The sequence below is a fragment of the Squalius cephalus genome (genome assembly GCF_949319135.1).
Source record: "Squalius cephalus genome assembly, chromosome: 19".
Classification (NCBI taxonomy): domain Eukaryota; kingdom Metazoa; phylum Chordata; class Actinopteri; order Cypriniformes; family Leuciscidae; genus Squalius; species Squalius cephalus.
Genome location: NC_137140.1, coordinates 27,161,789 through 27,180,620, shown reverse-complemented (window position 1 = coordinate 27,180,620; position 18,832 = coordinate 27,161,789). Strand labels below are relative to the sequence as shown.

Here is an 18,832-nt window from a genome sequence, read left to right as displayed (position 1 = left end):
CTGACAGTTGCGGTTGGTGGTCATTTTGTGTGTAAATGTACGTTTTTGACCAAAGTTTTCACTTTTGATGTCATTTCTAGCGAGAAATTGCTGTTGTAGTAATTCAATGTGTGCTTAGTTTTCACCAAAGCTCGCTCTATTTTGCTGTAGATCATTAAACCATTACGTTGCCTCAGAAGTCTGGCGAAATCAGTTTCGTGAGGTGCCTTCGTGCGCAAATGCTGCCTGCAAAGACAAGTTTTCAGATGCAGCCACTGATTCAGGAAACATGTAACTATCTTAATGAGTGAGTCACTGATTCATTCACTCATTTAAAATAGTGATTAATTCAGAAGCAAACGTGAACTGTCTTCATGAGTGCTATAGCTATGCAGGGGTTTGTCTCCCAACATAAAAACATTGAAAAAAAAAAAAAAAAACTGTTGGGAATTCATACAGATTTATCTTAGCATTATATTTGACCCACAATTTAATCAAAGTAAAATCAAAGTGTGTATCTTCACCTATGATCATTTGTGAAAGCAATGAGAAAGATCTGAAGCGGCACATAATGGATTTACTTGTGGTTTGACACTTATAATTTAAAAATGCTTTATGTAGCCAACAAGTAAAAAACAATAGGCTTTAGAGACCAATTACACATTATATGCTACTAAATCATCCTGTATCTGATAGAACAGGACAATTTATGATTGACCAATCAGAATCGAGTAGTCCAGAGAGTCGTGCAATAAATGTACACAGTGTATATTCTACAGTATTTTCAGTGTACATGAAGTGCAATGCAGGAAATGTCATCATAATTCAGATGCCACATACATATGACAAGCTCAGAGATTTGAGTCTCTGTTATTGAAGAAAGAAATATTTATTTATAACCATATTAATCATGATAGTAATAATAATAATCATAATAATATAATGATTTCATTAATAAACAGTACTGGTTGTTTGAAGCACATTGGATGCATACAGAAAGAAAACTGAAATTTAGAGTACAGATCCAGGACAGCAGAAGTTTCGTCATTTCATTGTAAATAGAATACTTTATATTGGTTTCTTTTTTTTCTATAGTCCCCCCCCCCCCACGCATATGTATTTGGAACAACTTCAAAATTTGAAAAAGAATGACCAAGAAAATGACAAACAAACAAAAGAAAACCCCAAATGATAGATTTGTTGTTGCGTAGAGCTCATGTTGTACATGAAGAGAACCTTTAATATAATACATTTTATATTGAGATGACAGAGGAAGTAGCTTTTGTATATTTTCAGTAGAAAACAAAGGGGCTGGAAGCACACACACACATACACGCACACATACGCACACATACACATCCAAGCTACATGGAAGGTAACTATCACTGAGACAACTAACTTGACTTCCATTCAAACTCTTGTGCTTCGGGGATCTGGCAATGACGATGAGGAAAATCAGGTTGGCAGGAGTTAATTTTTTCCTTTTTCGTGTTGGGAAAAGCAATTGCCAAGATAAGTTTGTCATTTCCATTGGCTTGACTGTGTTTGAATGAAGTTCAAGGAAACTGTGCAGACACAGGTGAGCTGCATAGCTGGTCTTACACCTGCCCTAAGATCTAGAGCAGACGACCAGTGTAGATTTGAAGGACGTTTCTGATGAAGGAACAAGTGGCAGATACATGCGCTTGAGTCTCATCGTAGTTCTGACAATAGACTATAAGCAGACTACAGTTTGCATTGGTTCTCTGCTTTGGGTCGAGGAAGACGGCGAATGACTTTGGTGCTCAGGTTAATGGGCTGTTTGAGAGGAAACAGAGAGTAGAAGGAAGACAACAAGCCAAAGAATACAGTGCAAAAGCTGACATATACCTCACAGCAGGGTCGGAAAAACCAGGACATGTAAACAAGTAATGTCTCGTACGGACTAAAGCAAAGAAATAAACCCAGAGGTCTCGGATCTCTGTAGAATTGACATCTTTTTGTTAGGTTGTTCAGTCACAATCTCTTCCAGAGCAGAATCCGCCCCTCGGTTTTTAGAGTCCCTGAAACAACACGTCTTCGCCGAAGCTCCCGCTGCTAGCTTTCGCATCTGACCCAGCGAACTGTTTTCAGTGATCCTTCGGGTAACAAAGTAGTACAGTCGCTGAGATAGAAGTCACCAGCTTTGTAGAAAATAAAGTTTTGTTCTGAGAGGAAAAATGCAGCAAGGAAGAGTAGCATCATTACCTATGGAAGGGAACACATCAGTTCTGTCATGTAACACCTGAGTCCGAGGAAGCGCATGATTTTGCAAAGCTTGGGAATGCTGTCTGTAGAGGTGGGCTATCTATTAAATGTACCATTTCTTCCCACTGAGCCAAAATACACACTGTAAAAAGCGTGAAAACGTGCAGTTGTTATTTTAAAGATGTATTTCTACCTGATCTGACCCACTTGCTTTCATCTATGTAACCTAATGTAGTCAGGTTGATTCAGTCCTGTTAAAATGAAAATGTTGACCTGAATAAAACCAATAAATCTAGATTGAACGTGGATCAACTGTTCTCCATTTGCATAAAGAGAGAAAAAAAATAAAAAATAATGAATTAAAGAAAGTGGCTGTCGATAAAAGCCAAAGTCTCCTCCAATCGTTTTATGTCTTTCTGCTATTGTCCTGCAGGGTCATGATAATGTCCGTCGGCCAGCTGGAGTGCTCCTGTGGTCAGCTGGACAGTACAGTATCTCCGTCGGGTTTGGCTTCAAAACGAAGACTTTACCAGCTTTACCATGTCCACACATTTACAAAGTACTGCTTAAAAAACAAAGACATGTACATAAAAAGTTGAATTACATTCAATAGCTGAACCAAATATACAGACAACAGAAACAATGCCACACAAGTGAAAATCTCTCAGTACTTGCATAAATCGTCGCCGAAAAGAAACCTGGACCACCATCGAGAAACAAAAAAAGGTACAATCCTCTTGAAGGGTCGCAAAGTCACAAATAGATATATCCATATATAAATGTTTTTCATACTGGTAATACAATAATACAACATTAGTAAATGGCTACAATCGACGTTTGACCACGCTGAGCAGCATGTAATTAGTACAACGTTTAAATATATAAGGATGTGTCACTGAAATGGAGCTCATTAGAAGTATAAAGGTAATCGATTTTTAATAAAACTTTTGCTCGCAACCCTATGACTAAACTGGCATGTCGTTTTCCACCTTGCAGCGGGCAGGAACCCATTTTCAAGATGGATAGGGAAACTCCCGTGACAATACCAAGAAGACAGCTCCAATTTTCTTAATTTGTAGCCTCATGACACCACATACAAAAGTGTTTACTACACAGCACGGCCACCTCCACAACACTACAATGAAATGCTTTTTGGTAGCCCTGGGCGACCCAACACAACTCTATAAAGCCCCCTTCCGCCCGTAACCACTCACTCACACACACACAAGAACGCACGCACACGCACACATCCCAGTAAAACCTGCCGGCGGGCCATTTCGTATTGTGCTACAAACAACAGCGGGATGACACCGCATTCCCTCCTTCAGATCGGGTGGTTTATTTACAGTGTCTTCTCTCGTCCCATTCGATGCGACACCTGAATAACAACCTGATGTATTGATTATAGTGGATCTTCTGACTGAATTTTTCGGAGTCCCATGCAAGTTCGTCTGCCTTCGTTTTTAACCTCTAGACGGGATGAATAACAGCTTTGAGAAGATCGCTGCCCCATGCTAGCGACTAAGCCTTTTCTCCAAGGAAGCAATGCAGTTCAACCCACGACAAAAACGTACTGATGGAAGACCCAGCTGTGCCATATACTCGAGGGCTTTGGATGAAGAGGGGCCACATGGAATCGTGTCTGGTGGGCCTTTAGCCTCTCTGCCCGGCCTCCTCGCGCAGGCCGGACAAGGAGGTCTGCGGTGGGAGGGGGGTGGGGGGTGTGAAGGACCAACACGTACACCCCCTCCCCCCCTCCTACAGCACTAATTCATCACTCTGTTGCTATTTGCACTATTTGTACTACTTTTTTTCTTTTTTGTAACATATTTATACATACATATATATCGCTATATAGATATATACACTCATCTTTTTCATCTTTTTGAAACCATAAACTTAAAAAAGTTTAGAAAAATAAAAAGTTTTATGATGACCTCTCCTCTTCTCCTCCACCTGAAAGGCTGTCCCAGGTGAAAGCTAACCCCTTTTTTCATCCACAGCTTGGCTGCGTCAGTCTCGCGTCCCTACAGAGATATATAATGCCTTCTCCTGACAGCCTCGGTGTGAGGATTTCCTCTTAACTTCTTTTTGTATGTTTTTTTTTTCATTGACGCTTTTCTTCCTTTATCCTTTTTGTTCCTTTTTAGCTGATGCTCTTCTCCTCTGTCTTCTTTCTTTATATTTACTAGATGCAAAAGAAAAAGAGAAAACATGAGTTAGTCTGCATTGCATGCTGTTGGACTGCATGCAGACTGTTTAACATGCACATACAGTGGGGTCCAAAAGTCGGAGACCATTATCAACATAATGATTTGAAGGAAAAAATCTACTGAAAAATCCTATGAAATGATGATGATAATAACAATAGTAATAATAATAATAAGTATTTTTCAAATTTCCATCAATTAAATTATCAGCATAACAATTCGAAGGAAAAATAATATAAAAAATAGTAAAAAAATTCTTATGAAATAATAAATAATATAACAGCATCATTCAAGATACTCTACAAATTTGTATAAAATAAAAACCTGATGATCATGTTATCTAGGAAAAAAAGAAAGAAATATTTCTTATTGATTTAACACCGTAATTTAATCATAATTTTTTCTAGATCCTACACCTTTATTCCCAGGTTTAAATTACATTCTGAATCCCAGATTTTTCATTTGATCTCAGACTTTTGGACTAATTACACGATAAAAATGCAAATCATTTAAATATGTTCTGATTACATTATCTTCCATGCACCGCCTCAATATCAGAAACAATCCTTGGGTGTAACGCTAAACACACATTGAGGAATTATCTCCCAAATCCTGGATTATAGTAACTGAAGTGAAAATAGGGCTCAGCGGGGAGGGCTTCCACTAAATTTTCAGCGTAACGAGTGAACCGGATTGATCAGAGGCTCGGCGATATCGTTGCAGTCTGAGGAGGATGTTCGACACTGAGTTGAGAAGACGTCCACCGGACAGGAAGAGAAAAGCAGAGAGAGAGGAGGAGGAGGAGGAGATTCCGGGGTGTCCTGGGGGCTCTCATCCTGAAAGAAGCTCTCTAATTCGGGGAGATATGGTGCCGTGCGGAGAAGCCTCAGAAGAGGGAGCGAGCTGACTTTAATTTTAACATGACTTTGTAGTTCTTCACCCATCCCTGGAGGAGCACACAGATGTGCTCCGGCATACTGATCATGCCCAATGATGGGCCTCTGTTCTCTGCTCGGGGGCGTAATATCTCTGGAACAGACATGGGATCCTCAAGTTTTTGCTTGACAAACATGAACAGAAATCGACTGATGGAGATGTAAAACTGTTGGTGGTCAGCCATGTCGATAAAAAACAAAAACGCTGGTAACATGATAAATGCTAAGCCCCCTTTTCAACATCCTATTTGAGACTATTTCAGTGACAAAACTGAAAGAATGTAAAAAAAATACTAGGTATTCAAAAAATACAATGAAATAAAAGATATAATACATTTAAAACAATTAAAATACTAAATAATAAATATATACAGTACTGTGCAAAAGTCTTAGGCATGTTAATACACCCCCCCCCCCAAAAAAGGTTTTAAGTCAGTTATTTATATCTTTTGCTGTAGTGTGTCAGTAGGAAATATCAAAATATATTCTTATATATATATATATATATATATATATATATATATATATATATAAATATATTCTGTTGCAGGAAGGTTTCTTCAAGCATCTCGGAGACGTTCCCGCAGTTCTTCTGGATTTAGTCTGTGTCAGTTTTTTCTGTTTCTTCATGTAATCACAGACGGACTCGATGATGGTGAGATCAGATCAGACCGGCTGTTGTCAGACTCCTTGTGCATACACAGATCTCACTGGATTATTACAATTAATGGCAAAAAGAATGTTTGGAAATGTAAACTGATATTTCCTACTGACACACTACAGCAAAAGATATAAATAACTGGCTTAAAACCTTTTTTTTGGGGGGTGGGGGGGGTGGGGGTATTAACATGCCTAAGACTTTTTGCACAGTACTGTATATACACACACACATAACACATAAACCGTTCAAATATTTGGGGTCAGTAAATGTTTGACATTTATAAAGTTACAAAAGATTTATATTTCACATAAATGCTGTTCTTTTGAACTTTCTATTCATCAAAGAATCCTGTGAAAAAATTTATATCACCGTTACCACAAAAATAATAAGCAGCACAACTGTTTTCAACATTGATAATAAGAAATGTTTCTTGAGCACCAAATCAGTATATTAGAATGATTACTGTAGGATCATGTGACACTGAAGACTGGAGAAATGATGCAGAAAATTCAGCTTTGACAGCACAAGAATAAATAAATAATTTACAGTTATTTTAAATTGTAATAATATTTCACAATACAACTGTTTTTACTGTATTTTTAATCAAATAAATGCAGCCTTGTCAAAAACAGTAAAAATTGAATCTTACTGACCCCAAACTTTTCAACGGTAGAGTATATATAAAACATTTACATAAATAAATAAATAAATAATTTATATATATATTACTATCAATTACATCCTTTTGCATCAAGTCTAGCAAAACAGAAAAAAACTAAACACAGAGTTATCATTTTCCTTTTATTTAGACACAAAAATTGCTTAAGTATTACTTATTTTTATCTTATGTACATAGCTTTACCTACTGAATCTTGAAGTCCAAAAACAAATGGCTAAGCGAGAGCAGAATGTACCAGCTGGATTTTAACAGATGACGCGATTCATATAAGCTGAAACTTTCACAATGTTAAGCCTACATGAAATGGACAGCAAGAACACATTTAATACTACGGGTCATACATACAAAAGATGACTGCGATATGTGCTCACATATATTTATATATACTGTATATATATATATATAGTATTATGTACAAAGAGTACAGTTTTTGCTTAAAAAAAACATTTTTCTAAAAATCCCCTGACAGAAGAAAATTGCACAATGAAACAGCACACGGAATAGACACAATTTTAAATGACAGAAAGTTAATGAGGTAACAGCAGATATAATGTTAAACTGCGTTATCGTCCAGTGTGACCCAGTCTGGGTCTAATATTGACATCATTCAATGCAATTTAAGCCGATGCATTGTGAACTAAACAGTTATATTATATTATTAACTTCTATTTTCTAGCTTCTAATTTCATCCTGTTTGCAGTTTTGCACCCTCAAACAGACCTCTCAGTAAATTAACATTTGTGCCATCAAATTGAGAGAGATGAAAATCTGCTGCTATGTGGACTGGCCCCTGGCCCAGGGTGCCATCTTACAAATCACTGCATTAACAGAGCTAATTAAACAGGCAATCTTTTAATGGCCCACTGCGGCGTCCATGCAAGACGGAGACTTCCATCTTGTCAATCTGCAAGCTCACACATTCATTTAGACGACTGCAAACTGTCTCCTCAGCAGTCATTTCATGCTCAGCACTGTGTTTTCTCTCTCTGCCTAAATGCTGGAATTACATAAATGGGTGATTGAGTCCTAATATAGTCGCTTGATTAGTTTAATTGTCTGAAATAGAGATGGAAATGCCTTAGTCAAGAATATGATAGTCTTTTGCATGAATTAACTCAATCCGATTCATTTACAATTCTGCATAGATATTTAACAAGAAGAAGCGGTTTACGGTCAAATTAAAAACGTGGTTTCGCCACTTTTTAGGACTAACCAAAGTACGTGGTTGGAAGCACCGAACACAATGAGTATTTCATTTCGAAAAGGCTCGTAAATGACCACTTCAGAAAATGTGAATGCGACAAAGTCAATTAAAATTGTGTCTTCCACAAAAAATAAACTGAGGTCAGAGGGCAGCGTAAATACCTTCCCGATGTAAGGAAAAAAGGACATAAATTGAAATAGCTCAACAACACACAGCACAGAGAAATTGACTCACATCTGGACATAATATACTCTCTCCTCTCCTCAGAAAAGGTATAAACAATTTGGATTTAAAGCCTATTATGTTATATTATATAAAACGTCACCACATAATATTCTTAAGGGTCTATAAATAAGTTTACAAAAGAAAGGACTTTGTACTTTGTATGTTTAACACACAGTGGCAATAGTGTTTTTATATGCCACACCTGTCTTGTTTTTCATTTTCAAACTGATCAACACTAACAACATTGTTCAAAGTCAGACATAATAAAAATGTAAAGAAAAATAAGCTTAAATAGAGAAATTAAAATCACAATGTTATTTACAGTGCATTGATAAATCTGGTATTCCATTCCCACAGAAGACTATTTAGCTTTTGTATTTTGCTTTCTGATAAACAATAGTTTGGATATTTAAGGAAAACAAGGCCTTTTTTTCAGTCCACTTTTAAACATTTACGGATCCCCGTACATGACTCCGGAGAAATATGTATCGTGGCCACAAATTTGCTCTCGCGTTTTAGTTTAATTGTGGCCACAAATTAAGAATTCATTCCCACGACTTACTAATTCGTTCCCTCATTTTAGTAAATCGTGGCCACGTTGAACTAATTTGTTCCCTGGTTTTGATTTAACTAAGAATTATTACAAGGTGGCCACGATAAGGAACTAATTAGTAAAATGTGCAGATGTATTAGTAAGTCGATTTAGCCTACATATATTTTCATATTCAATACTGATTTAACAAAATGTAGTTTTTAGTTTTGCTAATGCTTGTAAGGTCTACATAAACGCCTGCCTTTGTGCAGTTTTTCCCTCTTTTCTTCGAGCCAAGTGAGCCGCACGCAGGACTAGGGGAACAAGGACACATTCGTTTAGGTGAAATATTATGTTGCGCTGTAGATTTCTCCCTACAAAGGTGGAAAAAAGCAATGCATCTAATCTATGTTTTACAATAGGCTGCTGTGATTTCACACTCATGGGAGAACGGTGTGTCTGAAGAGGCAGCCGCAACAGCTATGGTAATAGACTGAGCAGAACGGCTGTGCCACGCGCCTGGCTGGCCTAGTGTATCTCCAAATGAGATCAGTGGTTATTGACTCAATGCTGTTATCTTTAATCTGTGGAGTAAATTACTTTGGATGCTGCCTCTCTACCCTGGTTTCTTTCCCCTTCTTCTATAACTCCACCCTTACAATTCCATTTGAGGGGTGCAGGCTGCTATTTACTGGGGGTGTGCGTGTGTGTGTGTGTGTGTGTGTGTGAGACACGAGGACATGATCAACGCCCAGAAGAACCAGGAAACGAGGGAGGCCCTATTTCACTGGGAGGATTACTGCCACCCCCAACTCTGTCTTTCTCATTCTTCTTCTCTCTCTTCTCTAAAGGCCTGGCATGTCTTATCACAGGTCCTGTATAAAGTGCTGGGCCTCAGGGGGAATGTCACCTTGGGGGAAAATCTCTCACCTTATAGTGCACAAGCGCTCCTCCATTTAGGCTGGATCTTTTTGGAAATAGATCACTTGACTTTCCACATTTTACAAAAAGATACATCTCCTTTATTATGTTAACTAATGTCTGGGTGAATATATTTCTATTGTATTTATAAAAACGAAATACATACAAGCGTTCAAAGGTTTGGGATCAGTATGATTTAAAAAAAGAAAGAAATGAATACTTTTATTCATCTTTTGTGGCAGTAAAGACATTTATAAATGTCACAAAAGATTTTAAATAAATGCTATTCTTTTGAACAAAAAATATTAAGTAGCACAACTGTCTTCAACATTGATAATAAGACATGTTCTTGAGTGACAAATCAGCATATTAGAATAATTTCTGAAGGATCATGTAACACTGAAGACTGGAGTAATAATACTGAAATTCAGTTTTGCCATAACAGCAATAAATAAAAATAGAAAACAGTTATTTTACATTGTAATAATATTTCACAATATTATAGTTTTTTAGCTTTGGTGAACATAAGAGATCTTTCGTAAGCATTTATAAAATCATACCGATCCCAAACATTTGAACACATTTTTTATGTGTGTGCAAATTTTTCTTTTTGTATAAATTGATTAGAGAAGTTTCCTGTTCAATGATAAGTTGTCTGACTCTATATGAAGAGTATGTTTGTCTCTTTCCTAATTGTTTCCCTGCACAATATCTTAAATCTTCCCCTATTGGGAACTCTTAGCCTGGCCTGTCCTCCACATCCATTTTAGACTTGACTAAAAATGTCCTGAAGATCTATGACTAGGTTGCATACTCTCAGCGCTTAACACGTAACTCAACAGCAAATCAATACTGGAACATGTTGTTTAGAACATCATAAGCGGAACTCTCTGCAAAGGGAGCAGTTTCCCAGTGGGTAGTGGGATGTCTTTTTATTTTAAATGTACCAATCCCTATAGTCTGATACCTGGTATATCCATATATCTTTGTTAGTTAAAATGTGCTATTCAAAATTATTTTCAAGCGGACTGCGTCTTCCATATTAACATAAGCGTGATGGAGATTTCAGCAATGAGCAGTAATTGCTCCCCCTGTCATCTCTGTTGCAGTGGGATTCTGGACATCTCATCAGCTAGAGGGTGCAATAGACCGTGTAGTGGGGAAGTGTTCTCTCTTTCCACATTACCGCACTATGTTTATTTACAGAATGCCTTCGGAGCAGCAGAAGAGGCCTTGATTAAGTGTATGCTCTTTACGTGACATCTAACAGATTAAAACTGAAGGAAACCTTGCTGAGGGCATTCCTTCATGAATATTTGCTTTTGCTTTGAAACAGGCAGGTTTAGTTTACCTTACAGGTTTAGTTAAAAATATGATTATATGATTATTATATCATACATGTACTATGCTCTTAGATTATTTAATTGTTAGATATTTTGCTATTATTGCCTGTAAATAATAAGTAGATTTGCGTATGAGAAAATGTAACCAGATTTGCTGATTTTATGGCTTTGTTGAAATAAAAACCAAATTATTATTATTATGGTAACACTTTACAAGTGTTTTTCTCATTTCTTAATATTAGTTAAATTAACTAACATGAACTAACGATGAGAAATATATTTTTACAGCATATATTAACCTTAGTTATTGTTCATTTTAGTTCACAGTGCAGTGACTAATATTAACAGATACAACTTTCGATCCTAAAAATGTAATAGTAAATGTTAAGATCATCATTATTAGAGATCAATAAATGCTGTAGAAGTATTATTTATTAGTGCATGTTAACTTATGTAGTTAAGTAATGTTAACAAACGAAACCTTATTGTAAAGTGTTACCATAATAATGCTAATAATAATAATAAATATAGCTGCAAGCAGCAAGTATCGGGGCCAAGCACAAAGAACACGATAAGGCATGCCAACATGACTGGGAGCATCAGACCAACTGGCAAACCATTTAGGCAAAACGGCTGAAAAATCATTAGTACAGTCCTAGTAATATGATTTAATGGTTTATCACTTTTGACCAGTAGCTGTTATGAAATTGATGTGGTGGGGTCAGAGTAAGGTGAGACAAAGTTTGATGTCAATATGCCAAAGCATTGCAGAGATACAGCCTGCAGATACAGATACAGAGTCATTTTGGCATCATGCCTCAAATTTTTTGCAGCGGTATACAAAAACAGTTTTGTGTATCAACTTTTTGTCGGTACAGTCTGAAGATGATATGTTTCAGATGATGTTTTTTTTTGTGAAAATCAGACAAATGGTCTAGGAGAAGTTTGAAAAAGTAGGTTTTGAAAGAAAATCATAATGGAGGACAGGAAGTTATGCAGACTATGGCAAAATTGGTATCTATGTTCTCAGGAATGACCCAATGAATCTATTAAGAAGTTTCATTACAATAGGCTAAATTAATTAAAAGTTATTAGAATTTTTGGAAATTTCATTAAAGCCAATATGAGAAAATTAGGTATTGTTCGACTCAGCATGACACACTGAAACTAAAGAGACTAGTTTTGTGATTTTTGGCTAAACCGTTCAGAAGTTATAAGCAAAAAGATACATTTTTCATATCTCCTGACCACTAGGTGTCACTGTGCCAAAACTGTGCAGGTAACCTTAGGTCATGGTTGTCATAGCACACACCAAGTTTGGTCAGAATTCGCTAAATCGTTGAGGAGATATAGCCTCACATCCATTTTGACGCGTTCTTCGTCAAATTTGTTCGCGCGTTATTTGAAACGCTTTGACGAATTAACTTGATTTCTGTAACTTTTAGTCACCATGGTCTGAAGATGATCTGGTTCAATTTCTGTGAAAATCAGAGCAACGGTCTAGGCGGAGTTAGAAAAGGTTGTTTTTTTAAGAAAATTCAAAATGGCGGTCATAGATTCGTCTTGAGCCAAGGAATCAAAGGAAAACGAATTTTGTTTCTAGCCCTTACAGTTCAAAAGTTATTAGCATTAACTTGAGTGCAGCTTTGGACAGTTGGTGGCGCTAGCGTTTTTGAGGATCACTACAGTGACATTACAGACTGTCCTCTATCTATGTGCTTAATTTCGTAAGCGGTTCTGTGGGCTGCCACAGACTCAAGAGCAGAAGAAGAAGAAGAAACAGAAGAGTAATAAGAACGCCAATTATTACAATGGGTGCCTAGGCTCCTTCAGTGCTTGTCCCCCAACAATTTGTGGAAAAAATAAAAAACTACCAAAATAATACTAAATTCCCATAAAATGTATTTTAAGTCCATCTGTGGCAATAGAATACTTTTTTTTCTTCTAAACTTTAAAAAAATCTTGACATCAATCTCCCCAAATGACATAGTTGCAATCATACAGACAATAAATTCATTGAGTTATATAACAGTATGTCAAAGTGAAAGAGGGTGTGAGTGACAGAGAATTACTTGAAAATCTTCATGATGGGTCCATGTAGCTAACTATCATTTTAAACACTACCGCAATATAGTTTTGGTAAACAATCATAGACGCCATAAGAGATTTGTAAATGAATGTTCCCCTTTGATATTTACTGGAGAAAAAAATAGTAAGGCTATATTAGTAGTTTACAGATATCATAAGCAAACCTAAGAGGTTTTCTTTTCACATTGTAATGAATAGCAGTCGTCGTCACTTCTAATAAGTGGGTGTTCAGTGGGGCCTTTAATGCAAAGACTGCAAATATACGCGTGCGAGTCTAGCGCTGCTGTTGTTTTGCTCAAGTTGCTCATTGCTGTGCCATTTAGTCAGGCAAATAAACTCACTTCCTGGCCCACTCCCTGTCCACATAAATCAGCTGAGCTCATGCCCATAAATCTACACCGCGACTAAATGAGAAAACTCATTGGACAGCCCCCCCCCCGCCCCCCGCCTCCCGCCTCTCTGTCACTCAGCCCCTCCCCTCCCGGACCACACATTTCAATACAAACAAAACAGATTCCAAATCAATAGCCAAGCAACAGAAATGCTGGATAACCGCAGGATGATAAGCAGAGCTTTAGACCAAATGTGACTGTTCGGGGAAGGTTCGCGCTTTGCAAACCTTGAAGGTGGAGGTGGGTGGGTTGTTTGTTTGTGTTTGCTTTCTTTTGTTTGTTTGTTTGTTTTTTTGTTTGTTTGGTCGGGGGATTGATTCTCTCTCTAGTAGGGTGTGAAGCGACTGTAACCTCCTCTGTAAAGGCTAGCCTGCAACATCAAAGATGAAAAAACAAAAAGGACCCAATCAGTGTTAAATAGATTCTTTGGGGTGAACAGTTCTTGAAATTTTCTTCCCTTTCGTCTCGTTTTGCTTTTGTAATGAAGCTACAGTGTGAATTTCAGGGCGGGTCGGTGTCAGAGTTCAGAGTTTTACGGTTCAACCGGGTTGCGACTCAAACAGGCCGCTGAATCCTGCTGGTGTATTTCATCAGCTGCTCTTTATCGAACCTCTCCATCATGGCCGCCTGCCCCATAGGTTGATCTGACTGGAGACATCTAACATGCACTGCTTTCTCAGACCTCTCTTAAACCGGACTGCAGTAGTGCCCACTCTACTCTTGCCAAATACTAAAAACTTCAAAGGCTCTATGGGCCGTTCTCCTCAGCTCCGACCCCGTGCAAAATACACACGCCTTAAACGTGGAATGAATTCTGTTCTAACAGAGAGCAAAGCAAACTAACTTTTTTCTAACCCTCTGAGGGGCTCATTATTAAATACTTTTAACTTGTGATCTGCTGGTCAAATATGATTTAATGATATTCATTTCATTCTCAGCAGGCTCAGTGCAAGTACTGAGAGGAGTTCTGCTCATTTGAGTCGCAACCGGTTCGGTCCTGGCATCACTGAGAACTCTGAGTGCTCACCTCGGCCCCCCTCCACCCCTCGTTCGACCGGAGGAGCGCCGGAGGATATTTGCTATGCCTTAAAGTGGCAAATTGAAGTCTTGAGAAAGGGAGGAAAATTTGAAAAAAGAAAGGAAAAAGGAGGCAAAAAAGCAACACAGGCCACAGTTTTAATTAAGTAAATGAAGAGGAAAAAATGGTCTTAATTAATGAAAGCTTTTAGCTAGCAGCTGCACCGGGGAATAGTACGGTTTTGAGAATCACACGGATGTCGACTTGGTAAATTCCAGTCATTTGTCTTAGGCAGAGTGTTTGTCCAATAAGCCTCATGGGCAGGGGGAGGTGGATGCGATGGAATCTTTTTTTTTTCTCTTTCTTTTTTCCCTGTCGTCCTCCCTCTATCTCTCGCCTTTTCTTTAATCTCCCTCGGCACGCTGCTGCACGAGCTTGATGGTCGTTAATCTTGAGAAAAGTCCCGACCAACAGCCGCAAAAAAAACAAATCATAAAGAGTTTTCTCTTTTTGTGTTCAGATAGGAGTTTTAGAATTTTTCATCTTTGATGTTAGCTGCAAAAGCTAGCTAAAAACAAACATTAACAGGACGCCGATCCCCACATCAGTTTGAGAATGCTGATATGGCAAAGGAAAACGTCTCATTTGGAAGGTCTAATCAAGTGTCAGTATGCTGGGTTACCCCATTGCATTTAATGAGATACAAAATGCTCAGAATCCATCTTGAAAAACTGTCACATACACATATATCAGCTGATGAGTCTCAGAATATGTGAACATATATCTACACTCCTGACATTATTAATGCAGATGCAAACAGGGTCCAAAATTAACACTTTCCATGCGCCAAATGTGAGCACATGAACGAATGGCTTTGGCGAGTAAATAAAACACTTCGTCAGTTGGCCGGTTGCAATATTACATGGTTTTATCTGTAAGAATAATTGCTGATGTAGCTGAAGTGAGAGAGGTAAAAGGTACTATCATCTACTAAAGAAAATATCTTTTGCGACTTGTGCATAGTCTTACATTTTTTTCCTCAGTAAAAATTATCTGTTTTTTTTTTGTTCTCCAGAGCTAACAAAAATATGAGGAACAAAATCACATTGTGTGTATTTTTAATTATTAATTTTCTATCTATCTATCTATCTATCTATCTATCTATCTATCTATCTATCTATCTATCTATCTATCTATCTATCTATCTATCTATCTATCTATCTATCGTTCTATCGTTCTATCGTTCTATCGTTCTATCTAGCGTTCTATATAAATGTGTAAATTAAGCAAAATACAACTTGTAAATTTATGGTCGGTAATTTTGGACCCTGAATATGTTCAAGTACAATATTTAAGACTTCAGTCACCCCAACTACATATCTCCAGCTCACCGCACATGCTTCATTTAATATTCGCTTCATAATATTTACAATTATTCTACTCATAATTCATATAAATTGAACAGAACACACAATGATATATTTCAACATTATTACGGTTGCACTGGGCTCTGCCTTGTATGTTGTTGGGGTGCTCGGGTCTGTGTAACGTTAGGACATGTATTAATGTTTCATGACTCACCATAGTGCCCACGCTGTACGTGGCTGCAGGTCCAATCGTGTGGTGATAAGGGTCTGCTGTTGCATAGACTCTGCCATAGCTACAGGGAAAGGAAGAAACGGAGGGAGCATTGAAGCTTCGAGAAGATGGGATGCTCCAGTGAATGCTGTTCATTTGAACTAGATCCATTATCACTACACCCTTCCTCCCTCTCTCTTGCCCTCTCTTTCTTCCTGTCTGATAAAAATGCAATCACTGGCTTGCCATAAATACAAGGTATAAAGGTAAGAGTGTGTTAAAAGTGATAGGTGCTCTGTTATTGTTTTGGAGTAAAAGTATTTTTATCTTATGAGCATGTGGTAAAAATTATATTGGTCAGAGAGGGACAAGACACAGAAAAGAAACGTAGAAAAGAGAAAAGTAGAAACAGGAAACAGAAATGAACAGCATCCTTTCTACCATGCAGTACATTTTAATGTCACCATCATAAGTCGGAAAATCATGTTCGTTTTTTTTTACATATTCGTTGATTTTGTTTAAATGAATACATCTTACAGGTGTTTCTTTATTTTTGTCATTCCTCTAATCAAAATGTTTCAGAAAAAAAACATGGTGTAATTGTTTTTCCTGTTCTCAATATCCCTTTCCACGTTAGAATTTGTAAAATACCTTTAACTCACAAAAGCCACTTCCTTAATGACATCATCCTTCAGAAATATGTATGATAATCTTAAAAGTTGGTTAAAATATAAAATTTAAAAAACACACTGCATGTAAGCTAACTCTTAGTCCCTCACTAAGCAATGGCTAACATCAGCCCTTTCCATCCTGTTAGGAATCCTGTTTTTTTTCATGCTACTGTGTAAATAATCAAGTTTAGATAAATAAATAAAATGAATGGCAAACCATTTTATAGAATTACTTCCTTAAATTACAACATTAGCAAATTCACAAATTTTAAAAGTTACACAGTTCTAAAAGTACTGCGGAACAGGAAAGACCCAGCAAGCAAAGAGACGCATGGATACTTTGGATTTTGTGTTGTTGTGCGTGTGCATTAAAAAAGCGAGTGAAGGAGGCAGAGACTTTATGTTCACAGCTCTCTTTATCCTTTTCATGCTCCTTTGCCCTCTCTTGTTTACCCAGGCTGCTCTGTAAAGAGGCACAGGGCTGGTGGCGGCGGCGGCGTTCTCTGACTCTTTTCATTGGTACCGATTTGGAACTAATTCCTCCAAGATGGGCCTTACTTCTTTCTTTATTTATTTATTAACCCCCAACACTTCCCTTCTTCATTTGTTGACTTTCCCTACAAACACACGCTTGCAAATGAGGGCCTGCAGGGAGCAGATAAGGCAGGCCGAGCCGGGTGCCGAGGGCACAGACTGAGAGAGGAGAAAAGAGGAGAGAGGGGGAAAATCCTGGGCCCAGACATGCTATTACATATGGAAATACTATCGGATCTGACCAGGTTTTTGTCGTCCGGGATTATTACAACATCAAAGGTCAGGCCAGCTCAGTGGAGTGAGAGAGCCGAGCGGAGGGGATTTTAACTGCTTGTGACAGACAGTGCAGACGAGGGCGGCTGGGAATCCCCGTAACACTCCAGCCGGGCCAGGCTACTTAACCTGCATCTTAACCAGGCAGCGGGAATTACCCATTCTTTAAGGTAACCTGGATAGCTAGTTCTAGCCATATTAAAAAAGGGTGATTTTTCTCGCCTCAAACGCTCTCCACTCGATAATTAAGGGATAGATCACCCCAAAATGAAAATTCTGTCTTCAATTACTAACCCTTCTGTGACTTACTTTCTTCTTTGGAACACAAAGACAATTTTTTGTATGGACAAAAAAAAACAAAAAACAGAGACGTTTCTCAAAATATCTTCTTTTCATGTTCAACATAAGAAAAAGTCATACAGGCTTGGCACAACATGAGATAAATCATATTTTCATTTGCCATTCCAAACCTGTATGACTTTTATTCTCTTGTGTGAACACAAAGACATTTTGAAAAAAATGTTTTTCCACACAATGAAAGTCAATAAGGCCTAATGCTGTTTTGGACCCCATTGACTTTCATTGCATTGACAACAACAGTTAAAAAAACATCTCAGAATATATTTTTATGTTGCACAGCAGAAAGTAAGTCATGAGAGTAAATGACGACAGAATTAACACTCTTTAAAGAGGCTAGTTCAAAAGTCTGTGACATTTAAACACTCACTTTTAAACCCCCTTCGCCATGACATATCAAATTAGAGTGCAAAACGCAGAGCTGGCTTATGTGAAAGCAAGGAGTTGAACGACAAGTGATGCAGAAAGAGGTGGAGAGAGAAAAAGAGAGCTGGAGTGAAAGAGGGGACGCAGGAAGGGGGCTGAAATAAGCGCGGTGGAATGCCAGTCTTGTCACCTGCTCTGATGTGGATCTGTGCTTGGCTCTGATAAATCTTACATTATCTGGGCTCTTCAGGCTGGCAGGCAGGGCCGTGCCTTATCGGCACTGACACGCTCAATCTTGCCTAGATTAAACCAGTGCCTGGCCTGATCCAACCTGACAGGGTCCCCACAGGTCCTGGATAAATTACTGACAACCCTGCACCACCTTCGTCTTCACGCACACACATACACTCAACCCTGTGGCCTGAAGTGAGTAAGCTAAGTGGTTACAGAAATTCAGGTTGAATTCAAGTTTAAAGGGTGAGAGTGTATCAAAGATAGGGAAGGGATGTCTAAATGATCTAATTTAAGCCAGTTTAATGAGAGAGCAGATCTGTAAACTCCAACCGGACTTTCAGAGCTGAGGAAACCCTTTTCCAGAAGGACATCGGAACTCAAATACAGTTAAAACTTGCAATGGATA

General features: G+C 38.0%; 1 protein-coding gene across 5 annotated transcripts in view; it reads right to left on the bottom strand.

The window, feature by feature from the left end:
* Positions 1–948: 948 nt before the first annotated feature.
* The window catches only part of rbfox3a (RNA binding fox-1 homolog 3a), a 347,427-nt gene continuing 329,543 nt past the window's right edge, over positions 949–18,832 (bottom strand). For 3 of the 5 annotated variants that reach the window (XM_079851785.1, XM_079851789.1, XM_079851786.1), the window contains 2 exons: positions 15,995–16,073; positions 13,539–13,765 (listed from right to left, as the gene is read on the bottom strand). In XM_079851785.1, the coding sequence (XP_079707911.1) occupies positions 13,721–13,765; positions 15,995–16,073 (124 nt within the window). In that variant the 3' untranslated portion in view covers positions 13,539–13,720. Of the gene's footprint in view, positions 4,394–13,538; positions 13,766–15,994; positions 16,074–18,832 lie in introns of those variants that run through there. The other 2 variants (XM_079851788.1, XM_079851787.1) reach the window with 2 other exon arrangements.